At 43.9% G+C, this 12,867-nt stretch overlaps 1 protein-coding gene across 1 annotated transcript in view; it reads left to right on the plus strand.

Moving 5' to 3' along the window:
- Nucleotides 1–12,704, plus strand: part of LOC106880280 (E3 ubiquitin-protein ligase listerin) — a 32,602-nt gene extending 19,898 nt beyond the window's left edge. Inside the window, exons 24-32 of the mRNA XM_014930152.3 lie at nucleotides 3,919–4,002; nucleotides 5,062–5,160; nucleotides 5,470–5,665; nucleotides 6,856–7,024; nucleotides 7,197–7,326; nucleotides 8,109–8,196; nucleotides 8,304–8,498; nucleotides 11,854–12,021; nucleotides 12,465–12,704. Coding sequence (XP_014785638.1) covers nucleotides 3,919–4,002; nucleotides 5,062–5,160; nucleotides 5,470–5,665; nucleotides 6,856–7,024; nucleotides 7,197–7,326; nucleotides 8,109–8,196; nucleotides 8,304–8,498; nucleotides 11,854–12,021; nucleotides 12,465–12,539 — 1,204 coding nt within the window. The 3' untranslated portion in view covers nucleotides 12,540–12,704. The remainder of the gene's footprint in view (nucleotides 1–3,918; nucleotides 4,003–5,061; nucleotides 5,161–5,469; nucleotides 5,666–6,855; nucleotides 7,025–7,196; nucleotides 7,327–8,108; nucleotides 8,197–8,303; nucleotides 8,499–11,853; nucleotides 12,022–12,464) is intronic.
- The last annotated feature ends 163 nt before the right edge of the window (nucleotides 12,705–12,867 follow it).

Genomic DNA, 12,867 nt, shown 5'->3' on the forward strand with positions numbered 1-12,867 from the left:
TGTGTTTCTTTCAACTTTTTTTCTAAAAACCTAACGAATTTGACCAGCATGATGTACTGCTGCCGGTTCTCCCTCTCCCTCTCCCTCTCCCTCCCTATTGTATTCGATCTCTCTCTCTCTCTCTCTCTCTGAATCACCACTTCTTCCACCATTTCCTCTTTGACTCGCGTGCAAACACAAACATAACCAGCTCGCTTTCCAACTCCACCACAATTTCGTATTGGAATCTCTATGCTAATAGAACCCACGACGAAGCTCCATTAGCCCACGGTACGCCCGCCCTCCCACCCCCTCCACCAGTACTGGAAGTCTTTTTAGATCATCTTCCGCGAACACTGCCTATGACCTTATACCCCCCTCTTATCGACCTTATAGTGCATAAAGATTGGGTAGTATATGAAGGTTGTAGGTATTGTTTTTGTTTATGAACTCTGCCAAATGCAAGCTTTCTTTTCAGGTTCACGACACTGCTTACCCCCATCCCAGGGTCACACGGGCCCACTCCTCCCACACTGTCAGGATTGGCACTCTCAACGTCGGCACGCTGAAAGGTAGGTCTGGTGAGATTGTTGAGATGCTTGAACGGTGACGCGTAGATCTGTGCTGCATCCAAGAAGTAAGATGGAGAGGAGGTTCTGCGAGGTTCCTCACAGGCAAAGAACACAGGTACAAGTTTTTCTGGGCAGGGAACACTGACGGAGTCGGGGGCGTAGGAATACTTCTAGCAGAGAAATGGGTTGATAAGGTAATCGAGGTAGTTAGAGTATGTGACAGAGTACTTAAGATTAGACTAGTGCTTCATCATAGGCTAGCTACTGTCATCTCAGCCTATGCCCCTCAACCGGGGCTCCCGGATGGGCTGAAAGACCAATTCTATGACACCCTCTTGCAAACTACCTCGTCGACAAGAGACAGAGACCTTCTCTTTGTGGCTGGTGTCTTCAATGGTCATGTCGGACGTCGTGCTGGAGGCTACCATGGCATACATGGAGGCTATGGCTTCGGTTCCCACAACGAGGAGGGAACCAGACTGCTGGAGTTCTGTGATGCAACCGATCTTATGGTTTGCAATACCAACTTCAGGAAACCTGCCTGTCACCTAGTCACCTACCAATCCGGCAGACACTCTAGCCAAATCGACTACATCCTCGCCAGAACTAGAGAAAGAGGGAGGCTTATGAATGCCAAAACCCTCCCTGGCAAAGAATGTACACCCCAGCACAGATTAGTAGTTAGCGACTTCGAGATCAAGGCAATATGGGTGCCCAGAAGTAGACCGGCTTGGAGGAGAAGGGTATGGAAACTTAAAGACCCTGCAAATGGACAGAGACTTAGAGACAAGTTACTTGAAGCATTTGACGAAATAGAAGGGGATATAGCATCATACAACGTGGAAGACAATTGGAGATTTCTGCGGGACAACCTGTTGAGAGCCACAGACCAGATCTGTGGCTGGTGTAAAGTCCCCTCTCGACCCAGAGTAACGTGGTGGTGGAACAAGGATGTAGACGGGGCTATTAGACAAAAGAAACAGGCTTGGAAGGACTGGAAGAACGGTGGTAGCAGGGAATTGTACCAATCTGCCAGAAGGGAAGCTTGGCGACAGGTTTATTTAGCCAGAGGGGAAGCAGATAAGAAAAGATTTGCCAATGTTCTGCGCCATGAGGACCAAAGACTCGAGGTATTTCGTGTTGCAAGACAGTGTAGGAGAGAGAATAGTGATGTTGTAGGAGAGAAATGTGTTCGCATGGATGATGGTACGCTTGCACTAAATGAGGCTGCAAAGAAAGAGGTCTGGAGATGCCACTACGATAGATTGCTTAATAAAGAGAATGAATGGGAGAAAGAGAACCTGCCGTATGTTGACCCAACAGAGGGACCAGTTATCCGAGTTGACAGTACCAGGGTAGATAAAGCAATTAAGAGTATGAAGACAGGGAAAGCCCCCGGCCCATCAGGAATCACTGCAGAGATGCTCAAAATATCTGGCAGTGTTGGCTACAGCCTAGTCACCCGTATTACGAACCAGGTGATACACGAAGGAGTCATACCCAATGACTGGTGTAACAGCACCATAGTAAACTGCTACAAAGGTAAAGGTGACGCTTTAGATACTAATAATTACAGAGGCATCAAGCTGTTAGATCAGGTTATGAAAGTTACGGAGAGGGTCATAGCCCAACTAATTAGGGAGCGAATCAATTTAGATGAGATGCAGTTTGGGTTCGTGCCAGGTAAAAGCACCACTGATGCCATATTTCTAGTGAGACAGCTGCAGGAGAAATATCTAGCCAAGGATAAACCTCTGTACCTGGCCTTCGTTGACATGGAGAAAGCCTTTGACAGGGTCCCCCGATCCCTTATCTGGTGGTCAATGAGGAAACTTGGGATAGAAGAATGGTTAGTGAGAGCTGTGCGAGCCATGTACAGAGATGCTGCCAGTAAGGTGAGGGTTGGAAATGAGTACAGTAATGAATTCCGGGTAGAGGTCCACCAAGGTTCCGTCCTCAGCCCCCTCCTATTTATCATAGTCCTCCAGGCGATCACAGAGGAATTCAAGACAGGTTGCCCCTGGGAGCTCCTCTATGCTGATGACCTTGCAGTCACTATCAGAACTAGAGGAGAAGTTTAAGGTGTGGAAGCAAGGACTAGAATCGAAGGGTCTTAGAGTCAACCTAGCAAAAACCAAAATCCTAATAAGTAGGAAGGTAGATAAAACACAAACCCCTTCAGGTAGATGGCCCTGCTCAGTATGCAGTAAAGGAGTAGGTAGTAACTCTATAAGATGTACCCAGTGCAAGCTATGGACACATAAGAGGTGCAGCAATATCAAAGGCAGATTAATTACGAAGTTAGTTTTTGTATGTGGCAGATGTTCAGGTGCAATAAACACCGTAAACAAACAGGAAACAACTTCTATCTCATTCCAGGGTGAAAAACTAGAGGTAGTCGATAGCTTCCGCTATCTGGGTGACCAAGTTAGTAGTGGGGGTGGGTGCGCTGAAAGTGTAACTGCTAGAATAAGAATAGCCTGGGCCAAGTTTAGAGAGCTCTTACCTCTGCTGGCGACAAAGGGACTCTCACTCAGAGTAAAAGGCAGACTGTATGACGCATGTGTACGAACAGCCATGCTACATGGCAGTGAAACATGGGCTTTGACTGCTGAGGACATGCGTAAGCTCGCAAGGAATGAAGCCAGTATGCTCCGCTGGATGTGTAATGTAAATGTGCATACCCGTCAGAGTGTAAGTATCTTGAGAGAAAAGCTGAACATAAGAAGCATCAGTAGTGGTGTGCAAGAGAGACGATTGCGCTGGTTTGGACATGTGGTGAGAATGAATGAGGATAGCTGTGTGAATAAGTGCCACTCCCTAACAGTTGAGGGAAGACCTGGGCTGAGGTGGTGAGGCAAGACCTTCGAACATTGGGGCTCACCGAGGCGATGACTACTGACCGAGACCTTTGGAAATGTGCTGTGCGTGAGAAGACCCGGCAAGCCAAGTGAGATCGTTGCCAGGGCCCCTGGACTGGCTCTTGTACCATCCTGAGCGTGACCGTTGCCAGTACCCGCCTGACTGGCCTTGTAGGGTTTTCGAGCGAGATCGTTGCCAGTGCCCCTGGACTGGCTCTTGTGCGGGTGGCACATAAAAGACACCATTTCGAGCGTGGCCGTTTTCGTGCGGGTGACACGTAAAAGCACCCACTACACTCTCTGAGTGGTTGGCGTTAGGAAGGGCATCCAGCTGTAGAAACTCTGCCACATTAGATTGGAGCCTGGTGTTGCCATCCGGTTTCACCAGTCCTCAGTCAAATCGTCCAACCCATGCTAGCATGGAAAGCGGACGTTAAACGATGATGATGATGATGATATTAAATGCCTGTTGTTAGATTCTCTGTTTCTTTCTTTGATCTTCTCAGAATCGTTGGTGAACTCCACAGTTTGGAAACCCAAGAATCCGCTTCAGCCGAGATGGACTGTGTGAAGAAATTCAAGAAACTCTCGTAAGTAAACTCGATATTTGTCATCTCATTGGTTCCTTTTTATATTTCATCAACTTTCGAAGGAATTGAGTTGGTGCAAGGGTTAAAATAACTGGAATTCTTGGACAATTAACGGATAACAAGGTTGGGTTTCAACTGTTTAGTTCTCATGTCAGTTGAGATGCTCTGCCTTTGAAAATAATAATTTAGTAAAATAACTTTGTCATTATTAAGCATTCAAACAAATTAATATTAATTTTTAATTTAGATCACTTTAACCCTTTTGTTACCATATTTCTGTTGAAATAAACGGTTTTAGTTTCAACTGGGTTTGAAAATAACAACAAACAATTTAGTAAAATAACTTTATTAAAATAGTGTTTAGAACATAAATTAACATGGAATTTTAATGAAAGGTTTTAATTTAAATCGCTTTAAAACAGGATGTCTATATTGTAGAACCAGGGGCAGAATCAAGCAAATTGGTATCAAAAGGGTCCTCTGGAACTCTCTTGTTTCAGGAGAAATGGGGAGAGGGGTGAGTGAGTCTCAGTGAGCAGACTGTAATCTGGTGGCTTAATGGTTTGATATGTCACAGGATATGAGAGTGCATGGCCTGATGGCAAGAATGCTGCACTCTTGGTCACAAGATAACGGTTTCAATCCCTGGACTGGGTGGTGCATTGTATTCTTGAGCAAAACACTCCATTTCGTGTTGGTCTGCAATCACTTTGACACTTGACAAGTGGCACACTGTGCACCTGTTCAGGTAACATTGATTTGAATGGAAGGAGTGAGCTAATGGTATGGCCCAGGCATACGATTATTACAAACAAACAAACCGTCTGCACAGATTGTTCAGCAAGGAATACAGGGTCGTCTTTCTTGGACCAGGAGAGACTATCAAAGGAGAGGGTCTTCAGTTCAAACCTCTCTTTAGATATGATCACAGCCTGTAGCACTGGGGAGAAGATAACAGACACACACACACACACACACTGACACATATTCACTCACATGCACCCATGCACTCTCTCTCACATATTCTTATCCCTCACATAGGCTGCTTTTACATTTCAGTACGAGAGTGGAGGAAACCTCCAAAGCTACCGTCCACCAGCAGGCCATGAAGCAGTACTGTTCCCAATTTGATGGGGATGAAGACGACAACAGCGGAAGGTAAGTAAAATGGTGACACTGTTTGGGTCAACAGAACCTCTTTGCTGCTGGCTGACGGGGTGAACGAGCTTGTGATTCCACGTCCAGTACCACTGAAGGACAACTTGGGCAAGAATCTTCTGATGAAGGTACAGGCTCAGTAATAACTTGTCAGTGGAATTTGGTAGACGGAAACTGTGTAGAAGCCTGTTGTGTCTTCATCATGCATTACTGTTTTATTGATTGCATGGGTTTTGTGTAGTTTATTGTGTGTATTCGTTCTCCATGTCTCTGCTAATTAATAAAATTCTGTTTTTGTTGTTGATGCAGACAACCAAACGAGGCTCTAATGCAAGCACTGCTAGAATCCTGGCAGGCGCTTGAGTACCACATGGACGCCAGCAACAGCAGTAGTAGTGGTAGCAGTACAAGTATTGAAAAACCACCCGTTCCACCATACTGTACCCTGGGGTACCTCCTCACCTGGAAACTTCAGCTACATTTTATCAAAACAGCTACCAGTGAGGTAAGAGTTAATCTTTTCTGTCTGACTATATTGCTATTTCCCCCCCTATATCTGGTGAACCTATGACTATTTATATAACCCCTTTCATTCCTCATGGAGCATAGCCTTTTCAATGACTTTTCTCTATTGTTCTTTAATCTGGGCTGTCTGTTCTGCTTTTTTCCAGTTGGATCCCTGCTTTTCCAATTCTGCCTTATTTCCACAAAGACAGGCCTTCCTTCCTCTCCCGGGACTTGCTGGATTTTGACTTGTCATCAATGCTTCTCTTACTTTGCTTTTTTTCTAGGTAGAAATGTTGGCCCAATCCAAGCACATTTTTTTACCCCTGCAAAGAGGTGATCTATATTAATCTGGTCCCTATCTGTTGACCTGTCCAGCATGAGAAGCCCTACCAGAATCTTGCACACCAGGGGCAAACTTTTGGTATCATGCTGATGCTTATAAGCCACCATACTTTTTCTGGTGGCTATGATGTATCTTATGTATGACAACACTAACAATGACACGTCTCCTGTGTTGTCATCGTTGTTTCTGGTGTCAGCCTCTTCCTCACTTGTCGCACTTGACTGAATCACACACTGATACCTTTAAGAGGTGCAGGTGTGGCTGCATTGGTTAACAAGCTTGTTTCTCAATCATGTGGTTTGGGGTTCAGTCCCACTGTGTGGCACCTTGAGCAAGTATTTTCTTCTCTAGCCTTGGACCAACCAAAGCTTTAGGAATGGATTTGGAAGATGGAAACTGAAAGAAGCCCTTGTGTGTGTGTGATCATCATCATTTAACATCCAGGCTGTTTCATGTTGGCATGGACTGGATAGTTTGAAGCGATGGGTCCAAGAACTGCATTATGCTCCAGAGCCTGCTTTGGTGATGCCCTTCCTAAGGCCAACCACTTTACTGCGTGGACCTCAGTGCTTTTTTCCTGCCACCAGCACGTGTGAGGTGAACATAAGCAGCTCACAAGATTGAGGTGGGATCAGGGGTTAGAGTATGTGTTGGGCAGAGCAGGTCCCTGTGGAAGAACTGCATGGTGAGTTTCATTTGGTAGGAGCTGCAAAAGGATTTGGGGGCCAAGGTGTCCTGGTGATCTCTATCCTGTATAGCTGTTTGACCTGTGAGCCATTTCTTGTCTTACTGCAGGCACCTTCTGCACTCACACTTAGAAGTTGTCTTTCTTCTCTGTTTCCCAGCTGAGAGCCGAGTACCTCCGCTACCTTGACAATCTGAGTCTTGTTGATGTCTTTCTCTCAGACATCTTTTCTCTGATCCCAGAATCCCTTGTTTCAACCCATCAACCAAGGAAAGACGAAGTAACAAATGCTGCATCAGCCTTTAAAAGAGATCTGCTGACCACATCAGGCAAGTGAAGCCATTTCACTTTTTCTGTTTTTTTCCTTGACCTTTCACCTAATCCAATTAGGTGTGTGTGTGTATATATATATATATATATATACACACACACACACATACATACACATTGCTGTTTGTTGTTCTACCCTGGGTACTGACGACTATTCTTTATGCCTTGTAGCTCCTCCTTCTGGTAAATTACTCCAAGACATGGCCTGCATGTTGTATGAAGAAGCCCTGGAGACCATTCCTGCAGTCATTAGAACCTGGTGGCTTAAACAGAATCGGTCTTTTGCATCTTTTATTGATAAGTAAGTGGTTTCACTTTCATCCTCATCTCTCTCTTCAAACATAAAATTAAAAAGAGAGTCCAAAGATTGAACCTTGTTCTTCAGGATCATAAAATATATCTCAATCGTGAGCCGTAGTTGACATTCTACAAAGTCAAGCGCCATATTAATTGTTAACATCTCTTTGAAATTTTGCAAAGTCTGAAAACCTCTTCCTCCTTGTCTTTTTCCTCCTCCAAATGTCATTTGTTCGTCTCCTTTTCTCTTTTACTTGTTTCAGTCTTTTGACTGCAGCCATGCTGGAGCACCGCCTTTAGTCAAGCAAATCGACCCCGGGACTTATTCTTGTTTGGAAGCCCAGTACTTATTCTATCGGTCTCTTTTGCCGAACCGCTAAGTTTCGGGGACGTAAACACACCAGCATCGGTTGTCAAGCGATGTTGGGGGGACAGACACACAAACATATACACACACATACATATATACGTATATACGATGGGCTTCTTTCAATTTCCACCTACCAAATCCACTCACAAGGCTTTGGTCGGTCCGAGGTTATAGTAGAAGACACTTGCCCAAGGTGCCATGCAGTGGGAATGAACCCAGAACCATGTGGTTGGTAAGCTAGCTACTTACCACACAACCACTCCTGTGCCTTTTATTATTTTTTTTTCATTTATTTTTATTGTCTTTGTCTTTTGGTGTCCCATTTGTCACTAGTGTGAATGTCTTCTTTTGTGTGTCTCTCTCTGACTCGGCATCAGCTGTCATTTGATCCCTGTACCTGTTGCTTTACATTCCAGCTTCACCAAACTTTTCATCAGTCCAGTGCTGTGCAAAAAGGAAATCTTAAATCTGCTGAGTATGGAAATGAATTTGGCGAATATCACGGTGAGGAGCTTTTTTGGGGGTTTGTGGGGGAATGAGTTCAGATGATATGGAGGGTGATTCTATTATTAAAAGACTTCTACCAACAGAAAACTGTGGCTCTTTTGTAGGTGCGTGCTCGTCCAATGAGCCGTGAAATTGTGGCTGTGTATACCCTGGACGATGTGAGTATTGAGATGGTGATCTCCTTACCCGAGAACTACCCACTGGGGACCATCAGTGTGCATAGTGATCAGAGGAAGGGAATCTCTTGTAACATCTCCAAGAAATGGTTATTACAATTGAATATATTCTTACAGCATCAGGTGAGTTGTGCCTTCTCTTCTGCAACCCCACTTGGTCAAGGGGCTCCTCCTCCCGGTTTTTTTTCCTTTTCTTTGTCTTGCAAGTTACTTTTGTCAGTCACACACACAAAAAGGCACCCAAAACACTCTGTAAAGTTGATATTGGGGATGGGTGTCCAGCAGCTTGATGTGTTGGATCTTGTCAACCCATCCAACCCATTAAAAGCTGATGTCGATGATCTCCATGAGGTTGAGTGGTAAGAAGCTTGCTCTTCCCAACCATGCGGTTTGGGGTTCATCCCCACTGTGTGGAACCTCGGACAAATGTCTCCAGGGACGTGCTGCCTAGGTAGGCAGTGTGTACTCTGAATAAAATATTGATAGCATAAAATGTTTTATTTTTTTGTAGATTAGGTAGGCATAATTCACCCCTGCTTTTCAATCTCAGTATTTAAGCTACACATAGAACTGCTGTAGCACACATGCTGCTGCATACATTTCTACAACACCGTTTTCTTTACATGTTATAAAAGCAGAAGTAAATCTGCCTCCAACTCAGTCATGTGCTTGCGTTTCACTTATTTTTTGTTTTACTAAAAAGGTCACCAGCTGCTGACCCTGAGTAATTGCTGATGGCACGTTCCAACCCCTGCTAGCATGGAAAGCGGACGTTAAATGATGATGATGATGATGATAATCATTTTAACGTCTGCTTTTCTATGCATGCACGGGTCAGATAGAATTTTGAGATTTTCTGCAGCTGGATGACCCGATATGTTTTCATGGCACGTGTAGCAGCATCATAGTCAACTGCTACAAAGGTAAAGGTGACGCTTTAGATACAAATAATTACAGAGGCATCAAGCTGTTAGATCAGGTTATGAAAGTTACAGAGATGGTCATAGCCCAACTAATTAGGGAGCGAATCAATTTAGATGAGATGTAGTTTGGGTTCGTGCCAGGTAAAAGCACTACTGATGCCTTATTTCTAGTGAGACAGCTGCAGGAGAAATACCTAGCTAAGGATAAACCTCTGTACCTGGCTTTCGTTGACATGGAGAAAGCCTTTGACAGGGTCCCCCGATCCCTTATCTGGTGGTCAATGAGGAAACTTGGGATAGAAGAATGGTTAGTGAGAGCTGTGCGAGCCATGTACAGAGATGCTGCCAGTAAGGTGAGGGTTGGAAATGAGTACAGCAATGAATTCCGGGTAGAGGTAGGGGTCCACCAAGGTTCCGTCCTCATCTCCCTCTTATTTATCATAGTCCTCCAGGCAATCACAGAGGAGCTCAAGACAGGTTGCCCCTGGGAGCTCCTCTATGCTGATGACCTTGCCCTAATTGCGGAGTCACTATCAGAACTAGAGGAGAAGTTTCAGGTGTGGAAGCAAGGTCTAGAATTGAAGGGCCTTAGAGTCAACCCAGCTAAAACCAAAATCCTAATAAGTAGGAAGGTAGATAAAACACAAACCCCTTCAGGTAGATGGCCCTGCTCAGTATGTAGAAAAGGAGTAGGTAGTAACTCTATAAGATGTACCCGGTGCAAGCTATGGACACATAAGAGGTGCAGCAATATCAAAGGCAGATTAACTAGGAAGTTAGTTTTTGTTTGTGGCAGATGTTCAGGTGCAATAAAAACTGTAAACAAACAGGAAACAACTTCTATCTCATTCCAGGGTGAAAAACTAGAGGTAGTCGATAGCTTCCGCTATCTGGGCGACCAAATTAGTAGTGGGGGTGGGTGCGCTGAAAGTGTAGCTGCTAGAATAAGAATAGCCTGGGCAAAGTTTAGAGAGCTCTTACCCCTGCTGGCGACAAAGGGACTCTCACTCAGAGTAAAAGGCAGACTGTATGACGCATGTGTACGAACAGCCATGCTACATGGCAGTGAAACATGGGCTGTAACTGCTGAGGACATACGTAAGCTCGCAAGGAATGAAGCCAGTATGCTCCGTTGGATGTGTAATGTCAATGTGAATACCAGTCAGAGTGTAAGTATCTTGAGAGAAAAGCTGAACATTAGAAGCATCAGTTGTGGTGTGCAAGAGAGACGATTGCGCTGGTATGGACATGTGGTGAGAATGGATGAGGATAGCTGCCTGAAAAAGTGCCACACCCTAACAGTTGAGGGAACCCGTGGAAGAGGTAGGCCCAGCAAGACCTGGGCTGAGGTGGTGAGGCAAGACCTTCATACATTGGGCCTCACCGAGGCGATGACTACTGACCGAGACCTTTGGAAATGTGCTGTGCGTGAGAAGACCCGGCAAGCCAAGTGAGATCGTTGCCAGGGCCCCTGGACTGGCTCTTGTGCGGGTGGCACATAAGATGTACCATCCTGAGCGTGACCGTTGCCAGTACCGCCTGACTGGCCTTGTAGGGTTTTCGAGCGAGATCGTTGCCAGTGCCCCTGGACTGGCTCTTGTGCGGGTGGCACATAAAAGACACCATTTCGAGCGTGGCCGTTTTCGTGCGGGTGACACGTAAAAGCACCCACTACACTCTCTGAGTGGTTGGCGTTAGGAAGGGCATCCAGCTGTAGAAACTCTGTCAAATTTAGATTGGAGCCTGGAGTTGCCATCCGGTTTCACCAGTCCTCAGTCAAATCGTCCAACCCATGCTAGCATGGAAAGCGGACGTTAAATGATGATGATGATGATGATGATGATTGGAAAGGACTGACATTGCTTGTATGACAGTGACACTTGTTTACAACTACAACATGAAGTGAAGTCAAGGCAAGGAGACAGTAACACACACACACACACACACACGATGGGTTTCTCTCGGTTTCCATTTGCCATATCCGCTCAGGAGGAAGACACTTGCCCAAGGTGCCGTGCAATGGGACTGAACCTAAGACCATGTGGTTACGAAGCAACCACTACGGCCATTATTATCACCACTTCTATTACTCTGTTATTTCCAATCAACTTTTTATATGATTGGAAATATGATTTGGAAGTGTCCACGGTGTCATAGTGAGGATTTGATCCAAGAATTAACAATTAAAGAAAAAGAAACTTTTCAAATATAAATTGTGGAAGTCTATCAAAATAAAACATTTTCCATCTTACCTTAAACTTGCTAAAATAATATTCAAAGTGATTTTTATCTGGTCAGAAATAGAATTTCAAAATATTCATTATCTCAAAATATTATTTTCCATCTTGCTGTTAGTTTTGTTTCATTTTGAAAAATAGAAATTTATTTTGTGGTTTATTATATTTTTCTTTTCTTTTAAGTGCTTAGGGCCTCTATGGGTTTTAATCTGGCCCTTCCCTAATCCCAATCTATCACTAGCTTCAGCCTGCCGTGACCCCTTCCCCACCCACCTACATCTACACAAACTCATCCTTGCTACTTCTATACCCTCACAGAACGGCAATATCATGGATGGCCTGTGTCTATGGAAACGGTATATTGACAAGAAATTTGAAGGTGTTGAAGAATGTACCATCTGCTACTGTGTCGTCCACGGCACCGACTACCATCTGCCACAGAAACAATGTAAGACCTGCCACAAGAAGTTCCATTCCATTTGTCTGGTGAGAATTGATCAATTATATTTTTTATAATTAAGCACTTTTGTGTGTCTTTTGTTTCAATCACTGGACTGTGGCCATAACTGCCAAATATGGGGATGTCATTGGGAGGAGGAGGGGGGCAGAAACACCACATGCATGCACAATCGTGTGTGTGTATATACATATATATTTATATATATATATTTACTGTATGTATATATGTATATATATATATATACACACACACACACACACAAACTTTTTTGTTTTTATCTACTAAACACACACAACAGGCTTCTTTCAGTTTCCTTCTACCAAATCCACCCACAAGGCTTTGGTTGGGCTGGAACCTGAAACCATGTGGTTGGGAAGTAAGCTTCTCAACTACGCAGCCATTGCTGTGCCTATTGCATTCGTAATTCTAGTCTCTGTTGAAAATGTTTTCTTTCTGATTTGTATTTCAGTACAAATGGTTTACAGAAAGTCAGAACTCTAGTTGTCCCTTATGTCGTACAGCATTCGTCCTGCAACGGCACTGAACTCCTCGTCAACCAAACCCCTCCACACATTTTAATCTTGTGAAACATCGATGAACATTGGTCAGTGAACAGTTAATGTTAAACGAAGCTGAACAGATGCTGCAATGAACCAGAAGAGTCCAAGTTGTATTTGATCAGAAATAAATTGTTTTGTTTGTAAATAAATATGAGTAAACTGTTATATAATATGATGATCTTTTTTTCTCCAATATATTTATTTATATATATATATATTTATTTTATATGTATATTTATTTATATTTATTTATATATATATATATATTTATTTGTATTTATTTATATATATATATATTTATTTGTATTTATT

This window comes from Octopus bimaculoides, chromosome 21 (assembly GCF_046866305.1).
Source record: "Octopus bimaculoides isolate indiv1 chromosome 21, ASM4686630v1, whole genome shotgun sequence".
Classification (NCBI taxonomy): Eukaryota; Metazoa; Mollusca; class Cephalopoda; order Octopoda; family Octopodidae; genus Octopus; species Octopus bimaculoides.